Raw genomic sequence first — 24,382 nt, forward strand, 5'->3', positions numbered from 1 at the left:
TGGCCCAAGAGAATGTTCCTCTCCCATGGGGTCTCCCACCAACTAGAACAGGGGCATCTCCTACCTCCCATACCTTTTCTATGAGTGGATTTCAAACATGGCTACACCCCAACCCTTTATACCCTGATATCTCTGGCCCAAGAGAATGTTCCTCTCCAACGGGGTCTCCCACCAACTAGAACAGGGGCACCTTCTCCCTCCCATACCTTTTCTATGAGTGGATATCAATCATGGCTACACCCCAACCCTTTATACCTTGATATCTCTGGCCCAAGAGAATGTTCCTCTCCAACGGGGTCTCCCACCAACTAGAACAGGGGCACCTTCTCCCTCCCATACCTTTTCTATGAGTGGATTCAAACATGGCTACACCCCAACCCTTTATACCCTGATATCTCTGGCCCAAGAGAATGTTCCTCTCCCACGGGGTCTCCCACCAACTAGAACAGGGGCACCTCCTCCCTCCCATACCTCTCACAGGCCCAGCCCACAGCTTGGGATGTCCCAGGGACCTATAGTAAGGAGACAGTCCCTACTTATTTACACAAGTCAGGAAGTTGAAGACCCTGAGGTTCCTGCAGAGTGGACCTTAGGTGGCAGCCTACCCAGGGTTAGACAAAGGCTGTTGCACGAAGGTGCTCCAGCGAGAGCCTTCAGCTGCTGAGGTTGGTGTGAGAACATCTTGAGGTTGAGTGAATATCAGTCCCATCATGCTGTGCGTGCAGCTTCCTCACGTGTCAACTTCCCCTTTATCCCCGTTCTCACGAGAGAAAATACAAGGTGAAACCATTTCTGCTTTTCTGGGAAGCTCTGAGACATTGAGCCGGCCAACAGGACAACCCTTCTCAGAAACCCTCAGAAGCCCCACCCCCTGCTCCAATCCTGCCAATCACTCCCCCAAGGTGTGTGCCCTCTGCTGCTTACCTCTAGCTCTGCCCCCCCCACCCCCTGCCAACCTAGGCAAGGGACCTTGGAGGCCTATTTGAGCCTGAAGGACCTGGAGGTGGGTTGGTTACGGGGCGGCAGGGAGGCAAAGGCTGAAGGACAGAAGCCTAGCAGGTTTGGCCAGTATACAGGGTACAAAGCCAAGTACTAGGAAATGACAGTGAGTAAACACTTTCCTGGCACCGGGCAAGGTCTTCCAACCGGAGTAAATAACGTGCAAAGTGACTTCTTCTCACAAAGAAACCAGGAAGTGGGGGGGGCGTGGCCAAATGTTGCACCGATGTTCCCATGGGCAGCCAGGGAACCAGGCCAACTTCTCATTCTCAGGCCTTTCCATTGGCCATGAATAGAACCCTTAAGGAACCACAGAAAGTACCTTTATGTGCATAGAGACGTGCCACTGGCACTAAAGGGCACACTATACCTTCACTTTCTGTCACTAATGGAACTATTGGGAGGTGGATGTATTATTATTTGCCCCTTTTCTCTCTCTAGCTGCCCTCTGACTCCTTAGGGAATTCCCCTGTACTACTGGCAGCTTTACCTGCATTTCTATCTAGCTTTCCATTCCCCTGATTTCCATGGCCACTCCCCTTTGTCTTCAAGACCCCACCCCTTTTTTTTTTTTGCAGTGACAGAGACTGCCCTGGGAATGAGGCGAATGGATTTTGCGTTGAACTTCCCAGAAGCCCTTGCCATGGGATATCAGGTCCTCGAGATGAATATCCCATAATATGTCAGGCAGGTAATCAGGTGACTCTACTACTGGGGGACCCACCTCCAGGCTGGGGGTTAATTGGAAGAGGACTAGGCGAAGGGGTGGCAATTAAACCATGATGGGGGCAGAGCTAATTAATTGGCCCCCCCAGTGATGAAGCTTCTCCTGTACCAGGTGTGGAGGGAGCCAGATAACGAATGGAATGCTGGGTTGGCACATAGACACATAGAGAGGCTGGCAGTTACACGGGGGAGACTGTTTATACAGAGACAAAGCCAATGGCATTCTGGGAATGAGGAAGAATGTTACCCCACGGGCCGTTCTGTATGAAGCCTCAGTGTTTTCTTTCTGCTCTGAATAGGACAGAAACCCTGTCAGCTCTATTCCCAGGGCTCCACTTGTGGCAAATAGGGGGGGGGGGGGGGGGGGGGGGGGCAGCCTGACTCCATCTCAGAACCTGCCCTCAGGGGCCACCGCCTGTATATTTGCCCCAGAGTAGGTGAGGGGTCTCCTACAAATTGTTGGAGCGGGGACCACCCATTAATGAATGGAGTCCACAGATGTGGAGCTGCTATCCCCCCCCCCCATCATTTGTGTAGCTGAGCTCTGCATAAACAACCCCCTCCCTCTACCCTTTGCTGGGGGCGTTTTTGGATGTGTACGCTGGGAATCTGATTATCCACCTCACAAGAAGCACTAGAAACTCTGTACAAACCTGGGCTCCGAGCCCTCGGGTATTTTTAGCCTGCGGTGCAGTAAATGAAGTGAAATATGAAGGGGAGGGAAGTTCATCCGTGACTTTAACATAAACGCAGCCCCCTCCCATTCCTGGAAATGTTTTCATGTCCCGAGTCCTGCAGTAACCTCACATCCCGGGCACTCGTATCCAGCACATTCTCCGGCCGCTGCCCGATACCGGCTAAAGCTTTACTATGGGCCCCTGATTGGCTCAGCAGGACTTACACCCAGGCACCGGCCCAAAATAAAGGGCAAGTCTATGGCAGCTTCAGATTGGCCGGCTGGCCCTGCACTAAAGCATGGGACCCAAATAGATACCCAGTCCAGTGATTTGAGGAAAGTTTTATTGTGCAATATTGCTTTAAGAATCCAACCCTGAGGTTGCTGGACTACAGCTCCCAGCATGCCTCACCCTTCACTATGTTACATTATTCTGGGATTTGTAGTCCAGCGACAGCTGCAGGGTTTATATCCCCTTTAAACGCACGCTCAGCAGTTTGATGGGCAGATACCGAGGGCAGATAACGGCAGCGTGTGGCCATGAAGCCCCGGCGGCCTTTGCCCGGCCTTGAGCTCCGAGCCAATCGGCTGATAAAGATTATCAGACAACCCCAAGGTCTCTCTCGGCGAGAGCGGCGCAATAAAGAGACAGGCACACGTTGGTATATACGTAATAAACTCATGTTTCTACAAGAAACAAAGCAGTTAATATACAGAATGTACAACTTTAATGTCCAGGCCTGACCTGCACCCCCCCCCACCCAATCCCGTAACTGCCGGGCGCCCAACTGCCCACCCAGAAATAACTTAAATATTGTTCAGAGGCCTCAAAGCAAAGAGAAGGAGATGGCGGCACAAGGGACATGGGCCTTAATGGGTTACGGGCTCATTGCCCGGCGCAGTTTTACCCCTGGGGGAACGTTAGCGACATAGACACCCCGTCATACAGATTGCCCGCCCACTAGCCACACCCCTTTACACCCCACTTATAGACTTAGCCCCCCCATAGCTCAGTGTGCAGGGAACATTCCGACCATGGCAGCCATGTTTGAGCCTAATAGATATATGAGCACTGACTGTGGGCAGCTGTGGTGGCCCCGTGGCTAATAGAGCGCATAGGAGGGCAGGGGGCATGCAAGTGGCGCCCAGGTCTAAAGGGCAATAGGTCAGCCCCGCCTTCTGCGCATAAATGCAAATACACACAGAAGGAATGTCTGACTGTACCAAGCAACCGCTGGCTCTAGAGCATGATGGGAAATGTAGTCCTGCAGCAGCTGAAGAGCCAATGGCTGCAGGGCACAGGCCTCTACTAAACAAAGTCTATATCAACGCCGAGTATACTTCCCCTTGATTCCTTAAGGCTTAACCTCTACTTCCCATTGGACAGGAGATTCAGGGCGGGGTTTAAGTGCAGTTGAAACTGGGCTACACTTTTAAATGAAAACAAAAAAAAAAACCATCCCAAACGAGAGAATAAAATAAATACAGGTTAAAAGACCGGACTAGGGGGATACGCGTCTGAGAATGTGCCGCCGCCCACAGCGCCGCCGAGTATCTCTGTACTGCCCCTGTTGCATTGTGGGAAGGTACAAACATCCCAAGACAATAGGAGGATGTGGTTGAGCAACAGATAGAAGGTACTCGGCCCCACTATGAATGGCCGCGGCTGTCAGTGTTACTGCAGTGTCTATGTGCCATAAAGAAGGGTCCCCCCCAAAGCTGTACACCTTCCCCCCTATTTCTGGAGTGAGTTTGGGGTAACCCTGTGTATCCTGGAATCCATGAGCGGCTTTATATATACATATATATGTGTAAGTGTGTGTGTGTACATATGGCCGGATAGTGGTATATACAGGCCGGAGGGAAGGGGCCCGGGCGCGGCTGCTGCCCTATATGGCCACACCCACAGCTCAGGAGCCACACCCACAGCTCGGGAGCCACACCCACAGCTCGGGAGCCACACCCACAGCTCGGAATCTGGCTGTCCCAGACACAAGGGTAATGAGGAGGACAGTAGATGTGTGTGCGCCAAATCCTTAGTCTACACCAGCGGGGCCACAGTAGGAGTTGCCAAGCGCGGCACTGCAGGAAGGCCACACCTCTCTTGTATAAATAAACACACCCCCCGGGGAGGGATAAAAGGAGAAGCTAAAAGATATAAAAGTAGCCCAAATAAAACTGTTGGTGGGACAGGGGGCGGGGCCAGAATTTAAAAAAAAAAAAAAAAAAAGGGGGGGGGGGTTCTAACTGTGGGTCAGAACCAACCAGGGAGCTTCTTTAAAGTGCCATGAATCGGCCAGAGAAAACGAAATGAAAGATTAAAAACGGATGAAAGAAACAAGTCCCCTAGCTGCTAGCGCCCCCCTGTGGGTACCGGCAATGCCCCCCCCGTGGGTACTGGCAATGCCCCATTCTCCTCTGAAAACGTTACAATTTCAGGCTGGGTTGGGCCTCGGCTGAGCGGTGGCTCTTCGCGGCCATTTTGGCTTCCACACACAGTGCCACAGGGGCGCGCCGTGGCCCCCGGAGTCAGGCACATTCAGAAAGGATGGGGGGGAAGGGAAGGGTTAATTCAACGTCCCCCGGCAGTTCTCTGTCCCACACAAACAGGGGATCTTGTTGTCCTCCAGGGGGAACTTGTAGTCGTACGTGATCTCCTCGTTGATGCCGATTGGCTGCTTGGAGTAGATAACGATTTTCTTTTGGGACTCGATGGTGATGACTTTGGCGTAACAGTTGGGCTGCGGAGAGAAAGGCCGTAAAGTTACCCCCTGCTGCAGCAGCCATTGATTCCTTGATCCTTATCGTTTTCAGTTGGGGGGGCAGCACATGATCATTAACCCCCCACCCAGGGCTTTTACTCACCGAGCAGCAGTGGTTGATGAATCGGGCCAGGTTCCCACATTTGGTGGCGTCGATGATGGTGTCCTGATCCATACGGAAGAGATAGCTGCTGCCGATCCCCTGCTGGGAGTATCTCTTCTCCCTCATGTCCGCCACCATCTGGCAAGGAAGGAACAGGTGTGAGATGGTCTGTGGGGGGTACAGGCCCCCCTCCCTCTCTCTGCCTGTGGGGGGGGGGGTACAGGCCCCCCTCCCTCTCTCTGCCTGTGGGGGGGTACAGGCCCCCCTCCCTCTCTCTGCCTGTGGGGGGGTACAGGCCCCCCTCCCTCTCTCTGCCTGTGGGGGGGTACAGGCCCCCTCCCTCTCTCTGCCTGTGGGGGGGTACAGGCCCCCTCCCTCTCTCTGCCTGTGGGGGGGTACAGGCCCCCTCCCTCTCTCTGCCTGTGGGGGGGTACAGGCCCCCTCCCCCTCTCTGCCTGTGGGGGGGGGGTACAGGCCCCCTCCCTCTCTCTGCCTGTGGGGGGGTACAGGCCCCCTCCCCCTCTCTGCCTGTGGGGGGTACAGGCCCCCTCCCTCTCTCTGCCTGTGGGGGGTACAGGCCCCCTCCCTCTCTCTGCCTGTGGGGGGTACAGGCCCCCTCCCTCTCTCTGCCTGTGGGGGGTACAGGCCCCCTCCCTCTCTCTGCCTGTGGGGGGTACAGGCCCCCTCCCTCTCTCTGCCTGTGGGGGGTACAGGCCCCCTCCCTCTCTGGGGACCAATCACAGACCAGCCCTACCCAGCGGAAAACAAACCCACACACACCTACCACACTACCAATATGGCTGCTTTGGGGCTCAATATATAAATAACATCTCCCATAATTCCTGCTGGGAACGCGCACATTGCTCCCTGATCTCAGCTGATATAGCCCATAAGGGGCGCCGGTTCATAGGCGGCAGTGAGATTGAGGCACGCAGGTTTAAAGGCGCAGAGCCAATAAAGGCAGAGTCGCGTCCTTGTCCTCCCTGTGTTCCCAAGCGATGGAGGGCTGCACGGGCAGATAAGCAACGGGGAGAATGTCAAGGCCGGGGCCTTATCTCCCACAGGGCAGTTATTGTTTTGCTGAGTGCAGCCCTGACATCACTGCTATTTGCACTTACACACGGCATTGTGCTGCTCGGAGCAAAGGGTGGATCTGTGAGCTACATGTGCAGCTGTGACCTTAGCTTTAACCAAGCTTGGAATATGATTAAAGGCAGAGCGTGCAGGCGTGGGCTACACCGGATTGGGCTTCCAAACAGGCCCTGACAGTTTAAAGGAACAGTAACACCAAAAACTACAGTAACCCTACTATAGTTTATATAAATACCCCGCTGTGTAGCCCCGGGGGCAGCCGTTCCTGCACCGATACAGCTGGGGTGTTTGCTACAGAAACCCTACTATAGTTTATATAAATACCCCGCTGTGTAGCCCCGGGGGCAGCCATTCCTGCACTGGTACAGCTGGGGTGTTTGCTACAGAAACCCTACTATAGTTTATATAAATACCCTGCTGTGTAGCCCCGGGGGCAGCCGTTCCTGCACCGGTACAGCTGGGGTGTTTGCTACAGAAACCCTACTATAGTTTATATAAATACCCCGCTGTGTAGCCCCGGGGGCAGCCGTTCCTGCACTGGTACAGCTGGGGTGTTTGCTACAGAAACCCTACTATAGTTTATATAAATACCCTGCTGTGTAGCCCCGGGGGCAGCCATTCCTGCACTGGTACAGCTGGGGTGTTTGCTACAGAAACCCTACTATAGTTTATATAAATACCCCGCTGTGTAGCCCCGGGGGCAGCCGTTCCTGCACCGGTACAGCTGGGGTGTTTGCTACAGAAACCCTACTATAGTTTATATAAATACCCCGCTGTGTAGCCCCGGGGGCAGCCATTCCTGCACTGGTACAGCTGGGGTGTTTGCTACAGAAACCCTACTATAGTTTATATAAATACCCTGCTGTGTAGCCCCGGGGGCAGCCATTCCTGCACTGGTACAGCTGGGGTGTTTGCTACAGTAACCCTACTATAGTTTATATAAATACCCCGCTGTGTAGCCCCGGGGGCAGCCGTTCCTGCACCGATACAGCTGGGGTGTTTGCTACAGAAACCCTACTATAGTTTATATAAATACCCTGCTGTGTAGCCCCGGGGGCAGCCATTCCTGCACTGGTACAGCTGGGGTGTTTGCTACAGAAACCCTACTATAGTTTATATAAATACCCCGCTGTGTAGCCCCGGGGGCAGCCGTTCCTGCACCGGTACAGCTGGGGTGTTTGCTACAGAAACCCTACTATAGTTTATATAAATACCCCGCTGTGTAGCCCCGGGGGCAGCCATTCCTGCACTGGTACAGCTGGGGTGTTTGCTACAGAAACCCTACTATAGTTTATATAAATACCCTGCTGTGTAGCCCCGGGGGCAGCCATTCCTGCACTGGTACAGCTGGGGTGTTTGCTACAGAAACCCTACTATAGTTTATATAAATACCCCGCTGTATAGCCCCGGGGGCAGCCGTTCCTGCACTGGTACAGCTGGGGTGTTTGCTACAGAAACCCTACTATAGTTTATATAAATACCCCGCTGTGTAGCCCCGGGGGCAGCCATTCCTGCACCGGTACAGCTGGGGTGTTTGCTACAGAAACCCTACTATAGTTTATATAAATACCCCGCTGTGTAGCCCCGGGGGCAGCCATTCCTGCACTGGTACAGCTGGGGTGTTTGCTACAGAAACCCTACTATAGTTTATATAAATACCCCGCTGTATAGCCCCGGGGGCAGCCATTCCTGCACTGGTACAGCTGGGGTGTTTGCTACAGAAACCCTACTATAGTTTATATAAATACCCCGCTGTGTAGCCCCGGGGGCAGCCATTCCTGCACTGGTACAGCTGGGGTGTTTGCTACAGAAACCCTACTATAGTTTATATAAATACCCCGCTGTGTAGCCCCGGGGGCAGCCATTCCTGCACTGGTACAGCTGGGGTGTTTGCTACAGAAACCCTACTATAGTTTATATAAATACCCCGCTGTGTAGCCCCGGGGGCAGCCATTCCTGCACTGGTACAGCTGGGGTGTTTGCTACAGAAACCCTACTATAGTTTATATAAATACCCCGCTGTGTAGCCCCGGGGGCAGCCACCGATTAAAAAGTTGCTAGGAATAGTACATTCTATAACATACAAAAATTTATCTTAAAGGTGAATCACCCCTAAGGTTACTGAGGCAGGCAATAGGACTGAGCAGAGAAGCATCCGTAATGGCTTCTTGCATCAGTAACTTGAGCTTGTGAAGCTGTCAGGCCTGCATAGAGAGAACAGCAGGGGGCGCTCATGTTGCACACCTATATTATAGGAAGTTTGACCCTGACTGGGGTGCTTGTTCCATTCCCAGGGCCGGGGGATGGAAAGGTTGGAACACAGCACTGAATAGAAAGAATTCTGCGGGGGGGGGCAGGAAGTGCTTGAGAGACAAGGCAATGTGACCGTCAGTACGACACAAGATTCTATATCACCTTTCCTTGTCCTCTAATTGTTCCGGAGGGTACACCCCCCCATTAAATGAATAGAGCCGAGGGGCACTTACCTGCCGAATGTTCTGCCCCACGTATTCTATCACCATTTCATCTGCAGCGATGGGTTCCATGGCAAAGAGACCCCACTCGTGAATGTGACTGCGGCCGAACCTCAGCTTCTTCTTGCGGAACTGTTGGGAGAAAGAAAAGGGATTATGAGTTGGTTTCAGGCCCAGAACCTACGCCAGAGTCCCCTCCAACACACAGCGGAGTCTCTCCATGTAAAACAGGCCTCCCTTTCTCTGCACGGCGGCTCCCTCTACTGTCACAAAAGAGACATCCCAAGCTGCACTCACCTTCAGCTGGTTGAGTTTAAGTAGATCACTGTCCAGCAAAGCAGTGGAGCCCATAGCGCTGAGCAGTCGCCTTTGCTCCGAACGCCGCTCTGACAGCACCCGGTTAGTGCCCTGCAAAGAACATAATAATAACCCATACATCCATTTTGGTTTGCTAAAGACTAACGAGACACTGACCCCTAGTGGCCAGATGAGGGAATGCATTAAAGGGGATGTAAACCCTGCTGAACAGCACGGCTCAACCAAACATTACTCAGCTGTTGCTGGACTACAAATCCCAGAATAATGTAACATATAATGAAGGGTGAGGCATGCTGGGAGCTGTAGTCCAGCAACATCAGGGTTGTATTCTTAAAGCAATATTGCACAATAAAACTTTCCCAGCTCTCTAGGGCCCGCATTGGCAGCATTGAAATGCAAAAGAATCCTCCAATGAGAATCCCAGCTGATCTGTATAAATCTGGCTCCCTGTTCTCTGTTCCTGCAATTGGAGTTGGGAGCATTAAGCACAGTTTCCCAGCACTGAACAAGTCTGTCCCTTTATCCCCATGTCTGATTCCTGTGCCATATAATGACGGGAAAATGACATCATTATCTCTATATGTAAGGTACCAGCAAGGGGCCTGACACAGTGCTGGGAATCAGCATTCTCATTGGTCACTTCTCTTGCACTTATAATTAGATTTTTGGTTGGTAGGATTCTCATTGGTGAATTTTCCTGCATCTATAATTATGTTTTTTGGCAACATCTATAGCAAAACTAGGGGCGCAGTGGGGCAGCGTTATGATTGGGTTTACATCCCCTTTAAAACTACTCCTATGTAGAGACTATGACTGCTGACTGCACTGCAACAGGCCAATGGGAGGCCACAGCGGTGCTGCTGACTGCACTGCAACAGGGGAATGTGACCTACTTGGGTATCTGCCTCCTGTTCCTCAGCTGCCACGAGAAGTACTTTCAGGTACTTGTCCTTGTCCTTCTTGCTAATGGCGTAATAGCCCTCACTCCTGGCACAGCCTGTCTGGTGCTCCCGCAGCCCGTCCTGCCGGTTCTTCCGCCGCTTGGGGTCAGCAATGTTGGTGAGTGGAGTTGCGTTAAGGAAGACACAGGGGCAAAGACAGACAGAGAGGGGGTGTGCCAGTCACACCGATCATACATCATCTTCCCCTACGTACAGAGCACGTATTCTCTAAAGCCCACTGGTGGTATGTATAGTCTGCTTCGGCTCTAGTAACCCAGTTAACCGTTTGACAGCAAGCATCTCATTGGTTGCCATGGGTTACTAGATCTGAAGAAAATGCTCCTCCTGTTATTACAGGGCTGGTATAAAAGCACGAAACAAAGTGGAGCATTCCCAGCTTTAGCTTTAGTTCCCCTTTAACGACCCAGTGCTATTTTTCAGCCATATTATTGATCCCACAGGCCCCGCTACAAACCTCAACAGGCTGCGGCTAAGAATGATAAGGATATTTGGGTGATGCACCCAGTGGGTGTCATTTAGCCAGTCCGTGCTGTGGTCCTCCTGCAGGAGCCTCTCGTACGTGTCGCGGAGGAAGACCATGTCTTCAAAGTCCAGTCCCGTATTCCAGATATCGTACAGTATAGTCATCTGCTCAAACTCGCTGCGAATCTCGTACAGAGGGGGTAACTGGCGCTGGGCCGCCTTCCGGTTCCTGTGGGACCTCAACTGCCGAGTGGTTACCCACATTTCTTCCTCGTCCTCCTCCTCAGAGGTTACCTCCCCTGGCTCCGCCTCTTTAGCCAGCGTCCGTTTGCTTTTGATCTTTGGCTCGTCGTGAACCAGCTTTGCCAGAGCCTCTTCCATTTTCCTGGGGGATGAGATATCCAGATCCCCCACGTCGAGCAGCCCTGTCTCCCCATCTACCGCCAGACCGCCCCCTATACATACAACTTCCTCCGGGGCCTCCAGCACCGCTTGGCCAAGATCTACGTGGACAAGTTCATTGGGTTTCTCCAACTCCACGGAAAGGCGCTGCTTCCTGGGAGGCTGTTTCAGTGCAGCGGGTATAGACGCATAGCTATGCTCCAAGAGTATCTGCCGCACAGGGGCAAACAATAGATCTTCTATGAATTCTGTCCGTTCTACCTCGCTGGGTTCTGATATAAGAGGAGACTTTGGTTCCGGCTGCGTTGGTGCTTCAATCGGAGGCGGTGGTTTGACCTCTTCCTCTTCAAGATGCTTTTCAAAGTCTTCTTCTGCTTCTTCCTCCATGTTGTCTTCGCTGCGTACTCGAGGTGGGTAGGGTTTTACCAACGACGCGTGGTCCCAAGGAAGGTTCAGTACTGTGAGCCTCTCTGGGGGCTGTTTCCGAGGAGAGGCTTCCTTGGCTGGAAGTGGAGGCTCCTCCGGCTCAGGTTTAGGGCTGCTGTGAAGCTCTGCAGTTGGTGCAGTAGGAGCCTCAGGAGAAGGAAGAGGAGCCTTGTCGGTGGGAGTAGGCAACAGGTGCATGGGCTCCAGCAGGGGGCTAATCGGACGTTCAGGAGCAGCATTTTCTGGAACGTGGTGATTGGGGGGTTTGCTATCTGCTGCCTCGGCCTCTTCTTCTGGAAGGAGCTGGAATGACACTGTTTTACGTCTTTTCTTGGGGGGAGGGAGGAGCTGAAGTGGAGGCGATGGAGGTGCGTGGGGTTTGGACGGAGGCTCAGGGGGAGGAGGAAGTGGCGGCTCTGGAATTTCTGTGGACTGTTCCTCTTTAACCTCTGTAGCTGGGGGTATATCTGTAACATCAAAAGAGCACAGAGAGGTGGTCAGAGATGCCGCTCAGATGTGACGAGTGTGAAGGCTATAAAGGCCTGCAGCCTCTGCCTAATATACAACTTACATACGAGCACCCAACACCTACAGCACGGAGACGGCCAAAAGCCACTTACCCAACGGCTCTTTCTTATCAGCTGCAGCTTCCAGTTCTGGAAGAGGAGAGGCAGGGCTAGGGGGCCTGGGAGGTTCAGAAACAGACAGCAAATCTGGGGTCTCTTCTTGTTCCTCCTCATCATCAGAAGAGGCTGGGGTGGACGCCGAGGAGGAAGCCGATGAGGACGAAGATGAGGAAGAGGAAGATGAACTGCTGCTGTCGGATTCACTGGAGCTGTCGCTGTCGTCATCGGAGATGATCTTGGAGGAAAGTTTGGTGAGAGGAGAAACCTCTTCTGATGAAGCAAAGAGAGAGTTAATTATAATGACTATGTATATTTATATATATATATATAATTAAGGCAACTACTATGTAATTGCTTTCCTGAAGACTAACAAGGTGGCTATACCACCTGATTACAAGGGTTTAAGCAGGCTGTGGGCTACACAAACATGGCAGGTACAACCCACTGCTTCTCCCAGAGCATCTTTCCCATCAACCCCCACCCAACTGGTTTCCTTTCCCCTTCCTGCCCCCCTTTCCAGTCTCACCTTCGGAATCCTCTCCCTTCTCACTGAGTTCATCCTCTTCGTCGTCCTACACAGAAGCCAAACAAGAACATATTAGTTATAAAAGGCCCAATGAGCGGCACCACTGCTTGCCCTCTGCGGGACATCATAAGGAATATTATTCTGCGCTACACTGCCCCCCGGTGGCCGACGTGAATAGTGACTAACAATACTCTACATTTTCATGAATTTAATGCCATTTTTGTTATCTACGTGGAACCAGATACAGAGTATCTTTTCAAATCGAGAGACGCTTTATACACAAACCTACTGCCACACAGACTGGGCAGGGTAGGGGCTTAAACAACCCCCCTCACCACTGTTGACTATACCTGTGGCAGGTCATGTCCTCATTTGGATTTGGCCCTAAACTTACAAAAAACGTCCTCCCCCCGGAGATTGGCTACCGACGTTCTGTGATAAATCAGCACGATAGGAAAGTTTCACCCCAGAGGCCAGTATCTTTATTGGGGGCCGAGGAAATATGCTGGGATTTTCTACTCTGGCTGACTTTTAGCCAGATATCAGTGGGACAGGCCACCCTGACAGCCCTATACACAGGCCAATGAGATGCCCAAGATGCTGACCAACATGACGAGTCTCTGAGCCACACAGGCTTATGGTGCCCTTGAAGCTGAATATATAGTTAAGTTCCAGAGCTTAGCCCCCCTGCCCTGTGCCTGGGGTGTTACCTTATCTGACGCAGACTCCTCCGACGCCTCCTCTCCTTCACTGTCCAGGTGGAAGGGACGCCGGCGCTTGTGCACTCGCTTGCCTTCCTGCTGTGGGAGTTTGCCCCCTTGCCTGGAGTCAGACTCTGTCTCCTTTTCTCTTTCTGCAGGGACACAACATAAAAACATATAGAGGCCATTCCAAGTTTCTCCCTCTCACACAATAAATGGGGGGTGCATTGGGTCTGCTTACTCACCATCCTGTTCCTCCTCCGCTGGAGTGGAGGGACGGGGCCTCTTTTGCTCACTGTCCTCATCTTCTGATGGCTGTTTCCTTTTGACCTGTAATAAGAAACAACATGGTGAGACTGGTGCACATTTATACATTGTCCCCACCAGAATGACCCAAGCTACTGATTCAGTAGAGTCCAATGAGGGTAGGTGGGTTCATGACAGATCAATAATGCCTCCCCTGCCACGTCCACAACACACACAAACCCAGGTCTGGTCTGACCCTGCCGCTTTCTTACCTTAAATGATGGCAGCCTGAGAGCTTCTCTGAGCCCACTTCCAAAACCAAAGCCTTCTGCGCCCCCGCTCTTGGCCCAGTCCACCAATGAGAGTAGGCCCGGCTCCTTGGGCCTCGCCTTTTCCTTGTCCTCTTCTCGGGGAGGTGGCTTGGCCACGTTTTGAAAAGGCTAAGAAACAAGGAATATCACTCAGCGCCCCTTCTCTCACAGAATACACATCGCCATTCGCTCTCAAGCATTAAATGAAACCATTCTCTCCCAGTCCCTCACCTTGGCCTTTTCTTCCTTACGCTCCCACCATTCATCAAATGCTCGGAAAGCCACATTTTCCACCATCTTTCTATTCAGGTCTCTCTGCATTGTGTTCTTCATCTCCTGGATCAGCGCCGATAATACACTTTCAATAGTTGAAGCATGTGGGTCCACTCCTCCCCCTGGGGCCCAGCCTGGACCCCTCGGCTCTTGGCTGGGCCCCCGTGCTGTTCTGGCAGTGAACTCCCGCGGAGGCAATAGTGGCTGGGGCTGTTGGGCAGGGAAAGGTGGAAAGGTTGGGTTGAACACTTGCTCCGGCATAAGTGGTGGCGGAGGGTGTGGCTGGTGAAGCCGTGGGGGAATGGGGTGAGGGAGGAGCGGTGGAGGGTAAGGGTCCTCGAAGGGCATATTTTTGCCCTGCCTATTCTGTTGCAGACGGCTCAGCATCTGCGTCTGCATCTGAAAGGACATAGAGGTGCCACCCCATTGGTTACCCAGGCGGTTAACTAACTCCATGGAGTTTACAAAGTCATATATATGGGGGGCAGACGAAGCAGAAGAGGAGGAAGAGGGATCAAGTGCAGGAGGTGTGGATGAGCCAGCAGCGAGGTCTCCCAGCCTTCCCCTGGCAGCAGTGTTGGGCAGCAGAGGGAATGGAGAAGGGGGCTGAGGGTGATGGGGCGGCAGGGGGAGCAAAGGGGACGGAATGGGCTGGGACTGAAAAGTTCCGGCAGCTCCGGGCAAATGTGGCAGAAGCGGGAAAGGCGGAACTGCTGCCCCCGGCATCTCCATGTTAATCTCTTCATCGGAAATCTCCATATCTTCTCCAGACGACAGCTGTGGGCAAAAGAATCACATTAAGAGATCGGCTAAAGCAAAGCTTCCGGCCCCACAGAGGGGCACAATCTCCTTCCAATCACATTAGCTGCCTCCCCTTCTCCCATCAAACCCCACCGACACAAACACATTGCACTCGAAATGGAGAAGAACGGCATTAGAAGTGCATTCATTGGCGGAACTGACCAGCTGCGGAGGGAGGGAGTTACGTGACCAACTGCTGGGGTCTCTTAGGAAGGGAGGTTCCTGCATCAGCATTCCCTGTGAAAACAATTATGTCGGCCGGCTAAGTACACGGAGCGCAACACAAATGATCCATGATTTATATAGGTACGACAGTTAGAGACGCACACGGAATCCCCACACCAGGAATGCACCAAATCAACTTTTGGGGGGGGGGGGATTCAGCCAAGAACTGAAACCTCCACACACAAAAATGGCAACTTCTACTTTGTATAATAAAGGAAAATAATCCTAAATGTAAAATGCTCAACTGTCAAGGCTACTGAAAGCCGTATCTGCCTGCCCTTTGCCCATCTCTGCACTGCTGGTTCTGACCACTGAAATAAGACATAGATGTAGTCAGACTCCAGCTCCCATAATGCATTGCATGTCCGGTTATTAACAGACCTGTAAAAGAGGAGAATCACCGCACAGGCAAGGCATTGTGGGAAATAGAGAGAAGCAAAAGGGACAGAGGCGTTGCTTTCAGTAGCAATTACATTTACAAATAATTATTAATGTCCATTGGAAAACGACTTCAAACTGAATTTGCTTACAGCGTGCAACAGGTTTATATCCCCTTTAAAACACTGTGTAATAATATTTGGCCAAAAAAAAAAAAAAGTCATATGACTTGCAACATGGTTTGGTCAAAGCCCAATAAATATTCTAGCAAAAAAAAAAAAAATAATGCTTATATTAGGTGCAGTTCTGAAGCCAGGAAGCATTACCTGACCCCCGTATATAATAAAAGGCACTAAGTTTGCCCAGGAGCAGTAACCCATAGCAACCACTCAGCAGGTAGCAATTACTGGTCACCTGTTTAAAAGCAAACATCTAATTGTTTGCTATGGGTAACTGCTCCTGGGCAAACTTAGTGCCTTTTATTTCATACTGGGGTTAGTTTTACTAATACAGGAAGCATCTCCTGGTGCTTCTCTGCTCAGTTGTTGTCAATGAAGCTTCTGTTAATGTGCCGTCCCCCTGTCTGGAAAGCACTGCAGTGGGGGTAGCTTTCAGCAGTTATACAGGTGGGTATGTTCCCTTTGATTCAATGAATAGTTTATAGCACATTCATAGCTCTATGAAGCCTCTCTCTAAATGAGAAAGATCTCTGGGAATACTAACTGTATTTATTATCTACTCTATAGTTACAATAAGTAGCCAACTGCCCACCTGGAGTCACCTGTGTGCGTCTAACCGCTAACCGCTAACTTGCCCACACACCCTTGCCCCCCAACCTTCATCCCTTCAAAGCAGTGGTTCCCAGACAGCGAAACTGCCCCACCGCCCAGGAACTAAAACGTTTGCTCTAAGAGCCATAGAGAGTTTTACCTCAGCAATGGTTTTATACCTGGTTATGAACCTGGGGGATCACAGTCAAACTCAAGGCCAAAACCACTGCTTTAAAGGGATTTGAAGACAAAACCGTGTAAATGTAAATTCTCACCCGGTCCTGGCCATTTGCTGTCCTGCCAATCTCTGCCATTCTCAGGATAGCCTCTGCCGATACATCCTCAAAGCTTGCGGGTAAGGGAGGGGTGTACGGACCATGAACAGGAGGAACCTCTTCCACTACTACTGGCTCTTGAGTAGGTGCTTCTGTTGTTGCCTCCTCTTCCTCCTCAGTGTCTGAGGGCAGGAAGGAGAACTTTGAGCGCTGTTCCTTCAGCAGAGCCTCAATGCGAGAGTCCAGGCTACTGCTGTGTTGTGTGAATGGCAGACTCTCCGACACACCATCAAGGAGTGGGGAGCAGGAACGAGCTGGGGAAGGAGGAGGAGAACAGACCGGTGGCAGAGGAGGTAGAGGAGGAGGCGGTGGCTCCCATCCCTCAGTAGGAGGAGGTGGAGGCACCAGAATAGTCGTTGAAGGTGCAGGGATGGAAGGAGGAAGAGGAGGAGGGTGGGCTATTCGGTAATCACGATCCGTGTGAATGTCATCAGGGGGTGGGGGAGGAGGTGGCGGCGGTGGCAGAGGTGGCGTCCCAGGGAAGCGAATCAGAGGGGGTTCTTCTGGGGGTGGGGGTGGTTTGCGGTGGCGAGAGCGATAAGATGACTGCGGGGAGGACCGGTTTTGGTGCCTGTGAAAGCGTTTCTGGCTGCTCTCGTGCTGGGAGGAGGAGGAGGATGTAGAGGAAGACGGGGCTGGGGAATAGTGGTGCCCAGAACGACGGGAATAGGAGTCCCCAGAACTGTTCTCCTGACGCCTGGATTTATATCCCGAAGTGTCCTGAGAAGAGGAATGACTGGGAGTCCCCTGCCTGCAAAACAAAGAGAAACATTAAGGACTGTTGGTTGGACAAGTTCTGCTTCATCAAAATGATACTCTAATAGAGACTTAATGGGCATCACTGGGCTGGAGGCCAGTAGAAGTGGGATTTGGGGGTCAATGGTTTTTGCATCTGGCCCCCTACCTGCTGGAATAGGCAGAGTCCTGAGAGAAGGGGGTGCCACTTCGCGGAGTGTAGGGGGTGCCTTGGGAGGAGGAGGGGGTATACTGGCTGTAGGAAGAGCCGAGATCCTGAGAGGAAGGGGTTCCGTTATTTGGGAGGTAGGAGGAGGAGTCGCTGGAAAGCCTGCGCCTGGAGTCCACCTGGAGACAGACAACAACACATTTAATAAAGTGATGGCGCCGACACAACCCAGAACTTGTACCTGGAACGTGTGAAAATCACCCACCATGTCTGGCTGCAGCCTCTCCTGTGCCCATCTCCCACTCGTTGGCACTGTCTGGGGGTTGTACGAGCCATTCACGATCAGATCGTAATATTTCTGTCTTTGCTGACCTGAAAAACAATAACAAAAAAATCTAAATGCCTGCAATGAGAATCCTTCAACGACTTGATCCCCCCCCCCCATCTATATGCTCCCTCTCTCCTTCACTAATGGTTGCTCACAGTATTCCATGTACTGATCCCCCCATCTATATCCTCCCTCTCTCCTTCACTAATGGTTGCTCACAGTATTCCATGTACTGATCCCCCCATCTATATCCTCCCTCTCTCCTTCACTAATGGTTGCTCCCAGTATTCCATGTATTGACCCCCACCTCCCCATTTATATCCTCCCTCTCTCCTTCACTAATGGTTGCTCCCAGTATTCCATATATTGACCCCCGCCCCCCCATTTATATCCTCCCTCTCTCCTTCACTAATGGTTGCTCCCAGTATTCCATATATTGACCCCCGCCCCCCCATTTATATCCTCCCTCTCTCCTTCACTAATGGTTGCTCCCAGTATTCCATGTACTGATCCCCCCATCTATATCCTCCCTCTCTCCTTCACTAATGGTTGCTCCCAGTATTCCATGTATTGACTCCCGCCCCCCCATTTATATCCTCCCTCTCTCCTTCACTAATGGTTGCTCCCAGTATTCCATGTATTGACCCCCGCCCCCCCCCCATTTATATCCTCCCTCTCTCCTTCACTAATGGTTGCTCCCAGTATTCCATGTACTGATCCCCCCCCCCCATCTATATCCTCCCTCTCTCCTTCACTAATGGTTGCACCCAGTATTCCATGTACTGATCCCCCCCATCTATATCCTCCCTCTCTCCTACACTAATGGTTGCTCCCAGTATTCCATGTTTTATAGCTTCATGCTCCTAACTTGCCACCGTTACCTGCACCCCAATCTAATAGCACAGAGAGCTTTAAAAGGAGCAATATAATATAATATTATATATATATATATATATATATATATATATATATATATATATATATATATATATATAAAAATCCTAATCCACCGAGTGAGCTGTTTGGGCCTAGCCCAACCGCTGGATTCAGCCCCAGCCCATTATTGCTGCTCTGCCAAACATTATGCACGCAGCCTGTCAAATCCCGTTAGACTGCCAGATGGCAAATTGCCATTTTTAAATACTCTGACATCTTAATTAAGACCAAAAACATTTGGCTAAAAACTTGTCCCAATACTACTGGCCACATAGCTCTGACCGAGTCCGTTGCCCCCTCACCTCTGAGGTCCAGCTCGGCGTGGATGATGTTGCCCATCACAGACGTATTGTGGAGGTGAGTGACTGTGTCCCTGGCCGCTTTGGAGCTGGAGAAGAGGACCTTGGCCAGCCCCAGGTGTTTCCTAGTTTTGGGGTGCAGCAGTATCTCCACTTCCTCCACATCCCCAAACTTGCGGCACATGTCGGCCAGGAAAGGCTCCCGCACGTTGTCATTGAGATGCGCAAAAGTGATTTCTTTCTGGGGAAGCTGTCCCACGTAGAACTCATCAAACTAACAAACGGGGGGGGGGTTACAGAGTGAAATCTCGCTCCCAATGAGAGGAGGTACAGAGCCCAGAAATACAAAGCACATCCCACAGAAATACACGCTCTGCGCAGATATTACCCGCATACCTTAAATTTAGGAACAGGGAGGGAAATCTCTCGTGGTTTGCTCCACATGCGATGCTGTCGGGGGTCCCGCACGTCCCCCAGTGGGAGGAATGCTCCATCCTAAGGGCAAAGCAATAACATCACTCAGCGACTGAGCCATTAAACGATACCCCTGGCTGAGAAGTAACCTACCAAACCTTAGCCATGGATACAGTTTGGAATTTAAACTGCTGTCTGGTTGCCAGGCTCACTGCCCTTAACAACCAAGAAGTAGCTTAAACAGCACACAGTAAGATGAATCAGAAAGGGATAGGTTAACTTTTAGTATGTTGTAGAATGGCCTAGTCTTAGAAGCTATTCAATTTTTATTTTTTATAGTTTTTGAATTATTTGCCTTCATCTTCTGACTCTTTTCAGCTTTCAAATGGGGGGTCATTGACCCCAGTGCCAAAAAACTGTTGCCCTGCGAGGCTACGATTTTATTGTTATGGTTCCTTTTTATGACTTCTTTCTATTTATGCCCTCTTCTATTCATAACCCCGTGTCTCTTTCAAACCACTGTGTAGTTGCTAGGTTAAATTGGACCCTAGCAACTAGATAGCCGCTGAAATTTCAGACTGGGCAGCTGCTGACCAAAAAGCTAAATAAATTTATAAAATGAGAATAATAAAAAATGAAGACCAAATGCAAGTTGCCTCAGAACAGCACTCTCTACATTATACTAAACGTTAATTTAAAGGTGAACTACCCCTTTATAAAGAAAATAATAAAACAATAATCACAGACCGCAAACTGCGGGAAGCCACTCATAATAATGCTCCCCACCCCCCCGACACAGGCTGTAAAGGCCTTACGGATATGTTGAAGTGGATTCCATCATAGCGATAGACTTTCTGCGTTGTTCTGCGACTGTGCAATGCGGGATCCAACAGCAACTTGTAGCTCCTCCACTGGAAGCCCGCCCCTCTGTGACTTTCGCCCTCGGGCTCCATCTGGGGACATCTGACCTGTAAGGGGACAGTACAACAGTTTATGGAACATACCGTGCTGCATTTCAACCCTGCGCTTATCTGGTTTAGTCTTTTCCACTACTTCCCATTAAATGTTTTCTCGTTGTGTGGCTGACTTGGCCTTTAAAATGATCCTGACTGCCTTAAACTGCTACACGCTCCTTGTTAGAAATCGGACAGTCACTGTCTCATTTTGTTTTTAGGCCGCGGGCCTGTCGTTGGTGCCCAGACATTACTATAACATGGCGCCACTCGCTCCTCCTATAAAAGTAAGTCCTTATATCATCCAGCGAGTTTCAATCCAGCGGCTGCTGTCGGTTATTCGGAACCAAACTGCTACAATTTACAGTACAATCTCCCGCTCTCCAGTCAGATTGTGGGTTTCTGTTTGGTGTCACGTGCAGCCATCTTGGTTTCTTGCACCCGTCTGTTTGCTCACTCCCATTGTTTGCCTTTAGAACGCTCTCTCCACCACGTGCTCCTCTGTCTGTCACACACCTCCGTCTTTGCACTGCAAGCGCTCCTTTCCCATGGTGTCTGTCTCTTCAGTGTTGGTCTGTGCGGTCTGCAAGCTTCAATATTAAATCTCTTCCATTTCTTGCACTCTCATTGCCTGTCTGCCAACCTTGTCCATCAGTCTCTTGATTTACAATTTTATCCCCTCCTCTGAAATGTATTTACTCCATGCAATCTCCTAGCAAATATATTCTATGTCATCCTGTCTGTCAGAAAGATTCCCTAGTAAACAACCCTTAATGTCTGTCTCCTGCGTGTCACTCTATAGCCAAACACTATAACTAAACACCCCACTGCTGCCCCTGTAAAGGCTTTGATATGTGGCTGTGTCGGTCTCTCCCAGCTGCCCCTCTGTCTCACTCTCTGTGGTTCTCTCGCTGCCTGTAGCACTGGGCCAAAATGGCTTCTCTTAAATTTCACACTGGGAATCTCTAAGCATACTTTTGGCCAGTCTCTTGCCCTGCCTGTCTCCCCAATGCCCCCCCCCCCCCCCCCCACTCTTCTCTGTCTTCTAGTTACACTCAGCCCCTTCCTTCAGCACAGTATCCCAGGGAACAGTGGGCCCCTGACAAGCCTGGGGCCCCCTTGGGGGCATTAGATCATTAAGGAAAGTCCACCCTGCACCAGCCAGCTTTGGATGAGCAGCAATTCGTTGGCTGTTGGGAATAGTAGTGAAGCAACAGCCGGGGGGCTGCAGTAGGGAAGTAACAGCCGGGGGGCTGCAGTAGGGAAGTAACAGCCGGGGGGCTGCAGTAGGGAAGTAACAGCCGGGGGGCTGCAGTAGGGAAGCAGAAGCCGGGGGGCTGCAGTAGGGAAGCAGAAGCCGGGGGGCTGCAGTAGGGAAGCAGAAGCCGGGGGGCTGCAGTAGGGAAGCAGAAGCCGGGGGGCTGCAGTAGGGAAGCAGAAGCCGGGGGCTGCAGTAGGGAAGCAGAAGCCGGGGGGCTGCAGTAGGGAAGCAACAGCCGGGGGGCTGCAGTAGGGAAGCAGAAGCCGGGGGGCTGCAGTAGGGAAGCAGAAGCCGGGGGGCTGCAGTAGGGAAGCAGAAGCCGGGGGGCTGCAGTAGGGAAGCAGAAGCCGGGGGGCTGCAGTAGGGAAGCAGAAGCCGGGGGGCTGCAGTAGGGAAAGCAGAAGCCGGGGGGGCTGCAGTAGGGAAGCAACAGCCGGGGGGCTGCAGTAGGGAAGCAACAGCCGGGGGGCTGCAGTAGGGAAGCAACAGCCGGGGGGCTGCAGTAGGGAAGTAACAGCCGGGGGGCTGCAGTAGGGAAGTAACAGCCGGGGGGCTGCAGTAGGGAAGCAGAAGCCGGGGGCTGCAGTAGGGAAGCAGAAGCCGGGGGGCTGCAGTAGGGAAGCAGAAGCCGGGGGGCTGCAGTAGGGAAGCAACAGCCGGGGGCTGCAGTAGGGAAGCAACAGCCGGGGGGCTGCAGTAGGGAAGCAACAGCCGGGGGGCTGCAGTAGGGAAGCAACAGCCGGGGGGCTGCAGTAGGGAAGCAACAGCCGGGGGGCTGCAGTAGGGAAGCAACAGCCGGGGGGCTGCAGTAGGGAAGCAACAGCCGGGGGGCTGCAGTAGGGAAGCAACAGCCGGGGGGCTGCAGTAGGGAAGTAACAGCCGGGGGGCTGCAGTAGGGAAGTAACAGCCGGGGGGCTGCAGTAGGGAAGTAACAGCCGGGGGGCTGCAGTAGGGAAGCAGAAGCCGGGGGGCTGCAGTAGGGAAGCAGAAGCCGGGGGGCTGCAGTAGGGAAGCAGAAGCCGGGGGGCTGCAGTAGGGAAGCAGAAGCCGGGGGGCTGCAGTAGGGAAGCAGAAGCCGGGGGGCTGCAGTAGGGAAGCAGAAGCCGGGGGGCTGCAGTAGGGAAGCAGAAGCCGGGGGCTGCAGTAGGGAAGCAGAAGCCGGGGGGCTGCAGTAGGGAAGCAGAAGCCGGGGGGCTGCAGTAGGGAAGCAGAAGCCGGGGGGCTGCAGTAGGGAAGCAGAAGCCGGGGGGCTGCAGTAGGGAAGTAACAGCCGGGGGGCTGCAGTAGGGAAGCAACAGCCGGGGGGCTGCAGTAGGGAAGCAGAAGCCGGGGGGCTGCAGTAGGGAAGTAACAGCCGGGGGGCTGCAGTAGGGAAGCAGAAGCCGGGGGGCTGCAGTAGGGAAGTAAAAGCCGGGGGGCTGCAGTAGGGAAGTAACAGCCGGGGGCTGCAGTAGGGAAGCAGAAGCCGGGGGGCTGCAGTAGGGAAGCAGAAGCCGGGGGGCTGCAGTAGGGAAGCAAAAGCCGGGGGGCTGCAGTAGGGAAGTAACAGCCGGGGGGCTGCAGTAGGGAAGTAACAGCCGGGGGGCTGCAGTAGGGAAGCAGAAGCCGGGGGGCTGCAGTAGGGAAGCAGAAGCCGGGGGGCTGCAGTAGGGAAGTAAAAGCCGGGGGGCTGCAGTAGGGAAGTAACAGCCGGGGGGCTGCAGTAGGGAAGTAACAGCCGGGGGGCTGCAGTAGGGAAGCAGAAGCCGGGGGGCTGCAGTAGGGAAGCAGAAGCCGGGGGGCTGCAGTAGGGAAGCAGAAGCCGGGGGGCTGCAGTAGGGAAGCAGAAGCCGGGGGGCTGCAGTAGGGAAGTAAAAGCCGGGGGGCTGCAGGTTGGCCCCAGCTGATGTACGAAATGAAAGTACCTCAGAACTGACAATGTATCATGTGGCCCTTTGTCCATTTACTCCTTCCCACCCCCAGGGGTCCCGGGATGCTGGGGGGCCGGATACCCTGTGTGCCCTACCCACTAAGCAGCCGCGCAGTGTATCCGTTCCCTGGGTGCCCCTGTGCCCCTCGCATCGCCAGGTTCCCATTCCGGGGCAGCCCCTGTGCCCCTGCCCTCAGCCCCTCACTCCCGGCCTCCCCCGCCATGGCCGCCGCTCGCCGTTACCTTCCACACTGTGTCTCGGTGTTTATTTCCGCTGCTGATTTCCCTGCTTCTCACCTGACTGACGCGCTGTGTCCCTAGCTGTCTCTCCCCCGGATCCCTCTCTCGCTGCCTCCCGGTGGCGCTGCCTTGCCTTCCGCTCTGCCGCTTTCGCCCCGGCCCTGCCCCCTTTGCCTCACACAGGCTTCCCCACCGACTATTTAATTCCTCTTGCCTTTTCTGCCTCTCCCGCCGTAAAGCGGTCTCGTTTTCTTCACAAACGCGCTGAGTAAAATCCTATGTCCGCACCGCGCAGAGTGGAATCTGCAGCCACTGAAAGCGCAGACTGGTTTCCTCACCACCACTTTCCGACGCGGCACTTTCAACACAAACACCATAAAATAAGCGAAGCCATTTTTTCCCCGGACGGAGCACGGCTTCTCACTTTGTAACCCACTAATAACATAAAAGCAGCAGGGGTGGGTTTTTATTTTCCCTTTTACTGATTAAGAAATGTGGAATCTGCCGACCGCTGAAGGAAAGCTGAGTGACGTAGTATAAGGAG

General features: G+C 52.6%; 1 protein-coding gene across 5 annotated transcripts; it reads right to left on the reverse strand.

The window, feature by feature from the left end:
- Window positions 1-3,064: 3,064 nt before the first annotated feature.
- On the reverse strand, window positions 3,065-24,382 carry setd1a (SET domain containing 1A). 5 transcript variants are annotated; one of them, XM_031893758.1, is made up of 20 exons: window positions 24,177-24,382; window positions 20,291-20,443; window positions 19,458-19,556; window positions 19,065-19,335; window positions 17,764-17,870; window positions 17,499-17,677; window positions 16,535-17,345; window positions 15,049-15,123; window positions 14,044-14,862; window positions 13,774-13,941; window positions 13,501-13,585; window positions 13,265-13,407; window positions 12,555-12,600; window positions 12,023-12,298; window positions 10,601-11,869; window positions 10,044-10,213; window positions 9,130-9,240; window positions 8,845-8,964; window positions 5,267-5,404; window positions 3,065-5,142 (listed from the first exon to the last, which is right to left on the reverse strand). In XM_031893758.1, the coding sequence occupies exons 1-20, from the start codon at window positions 24,213-24,215 to the stop codon at window positions 4,969-4,971; spliced, it is 5,253 nt and encodes a 1,750-aa protein (XP_031749618.1). In that variant the 5' UTR covers window positions 24,216-24,382; the 3' UTR covers window positions 3,065-4,968. The 5 variants fall into 5 exon arrangements, with proteins under 5 accessions (XP_031749618.1, XP_012809769.1, XP_012809767.1 ...); XM_012954315.3 differs by having other exon boundaries at window positions 24,053-24,381; XM_012954313.2 differs by lacking the exon at window positions 24,177-24,382 and adding an exon at window positions 23,896-24,046.

The sequence above is a fragment of the Xenopus tropicalis genome, chromosome 9 (assembly GCF_000004195.4).
Source record: "Xenopus tropicalis strain Nigerian chromosome 9, UCB_Xtro_10.0, whole genome shotgun sequence".
NCBI classification, from domain to species: Eukaryota; Metazoa; Chordata; class Amphibia; order Anura; family Pipidae; genus Xenopus; species Xenopus tropicalis.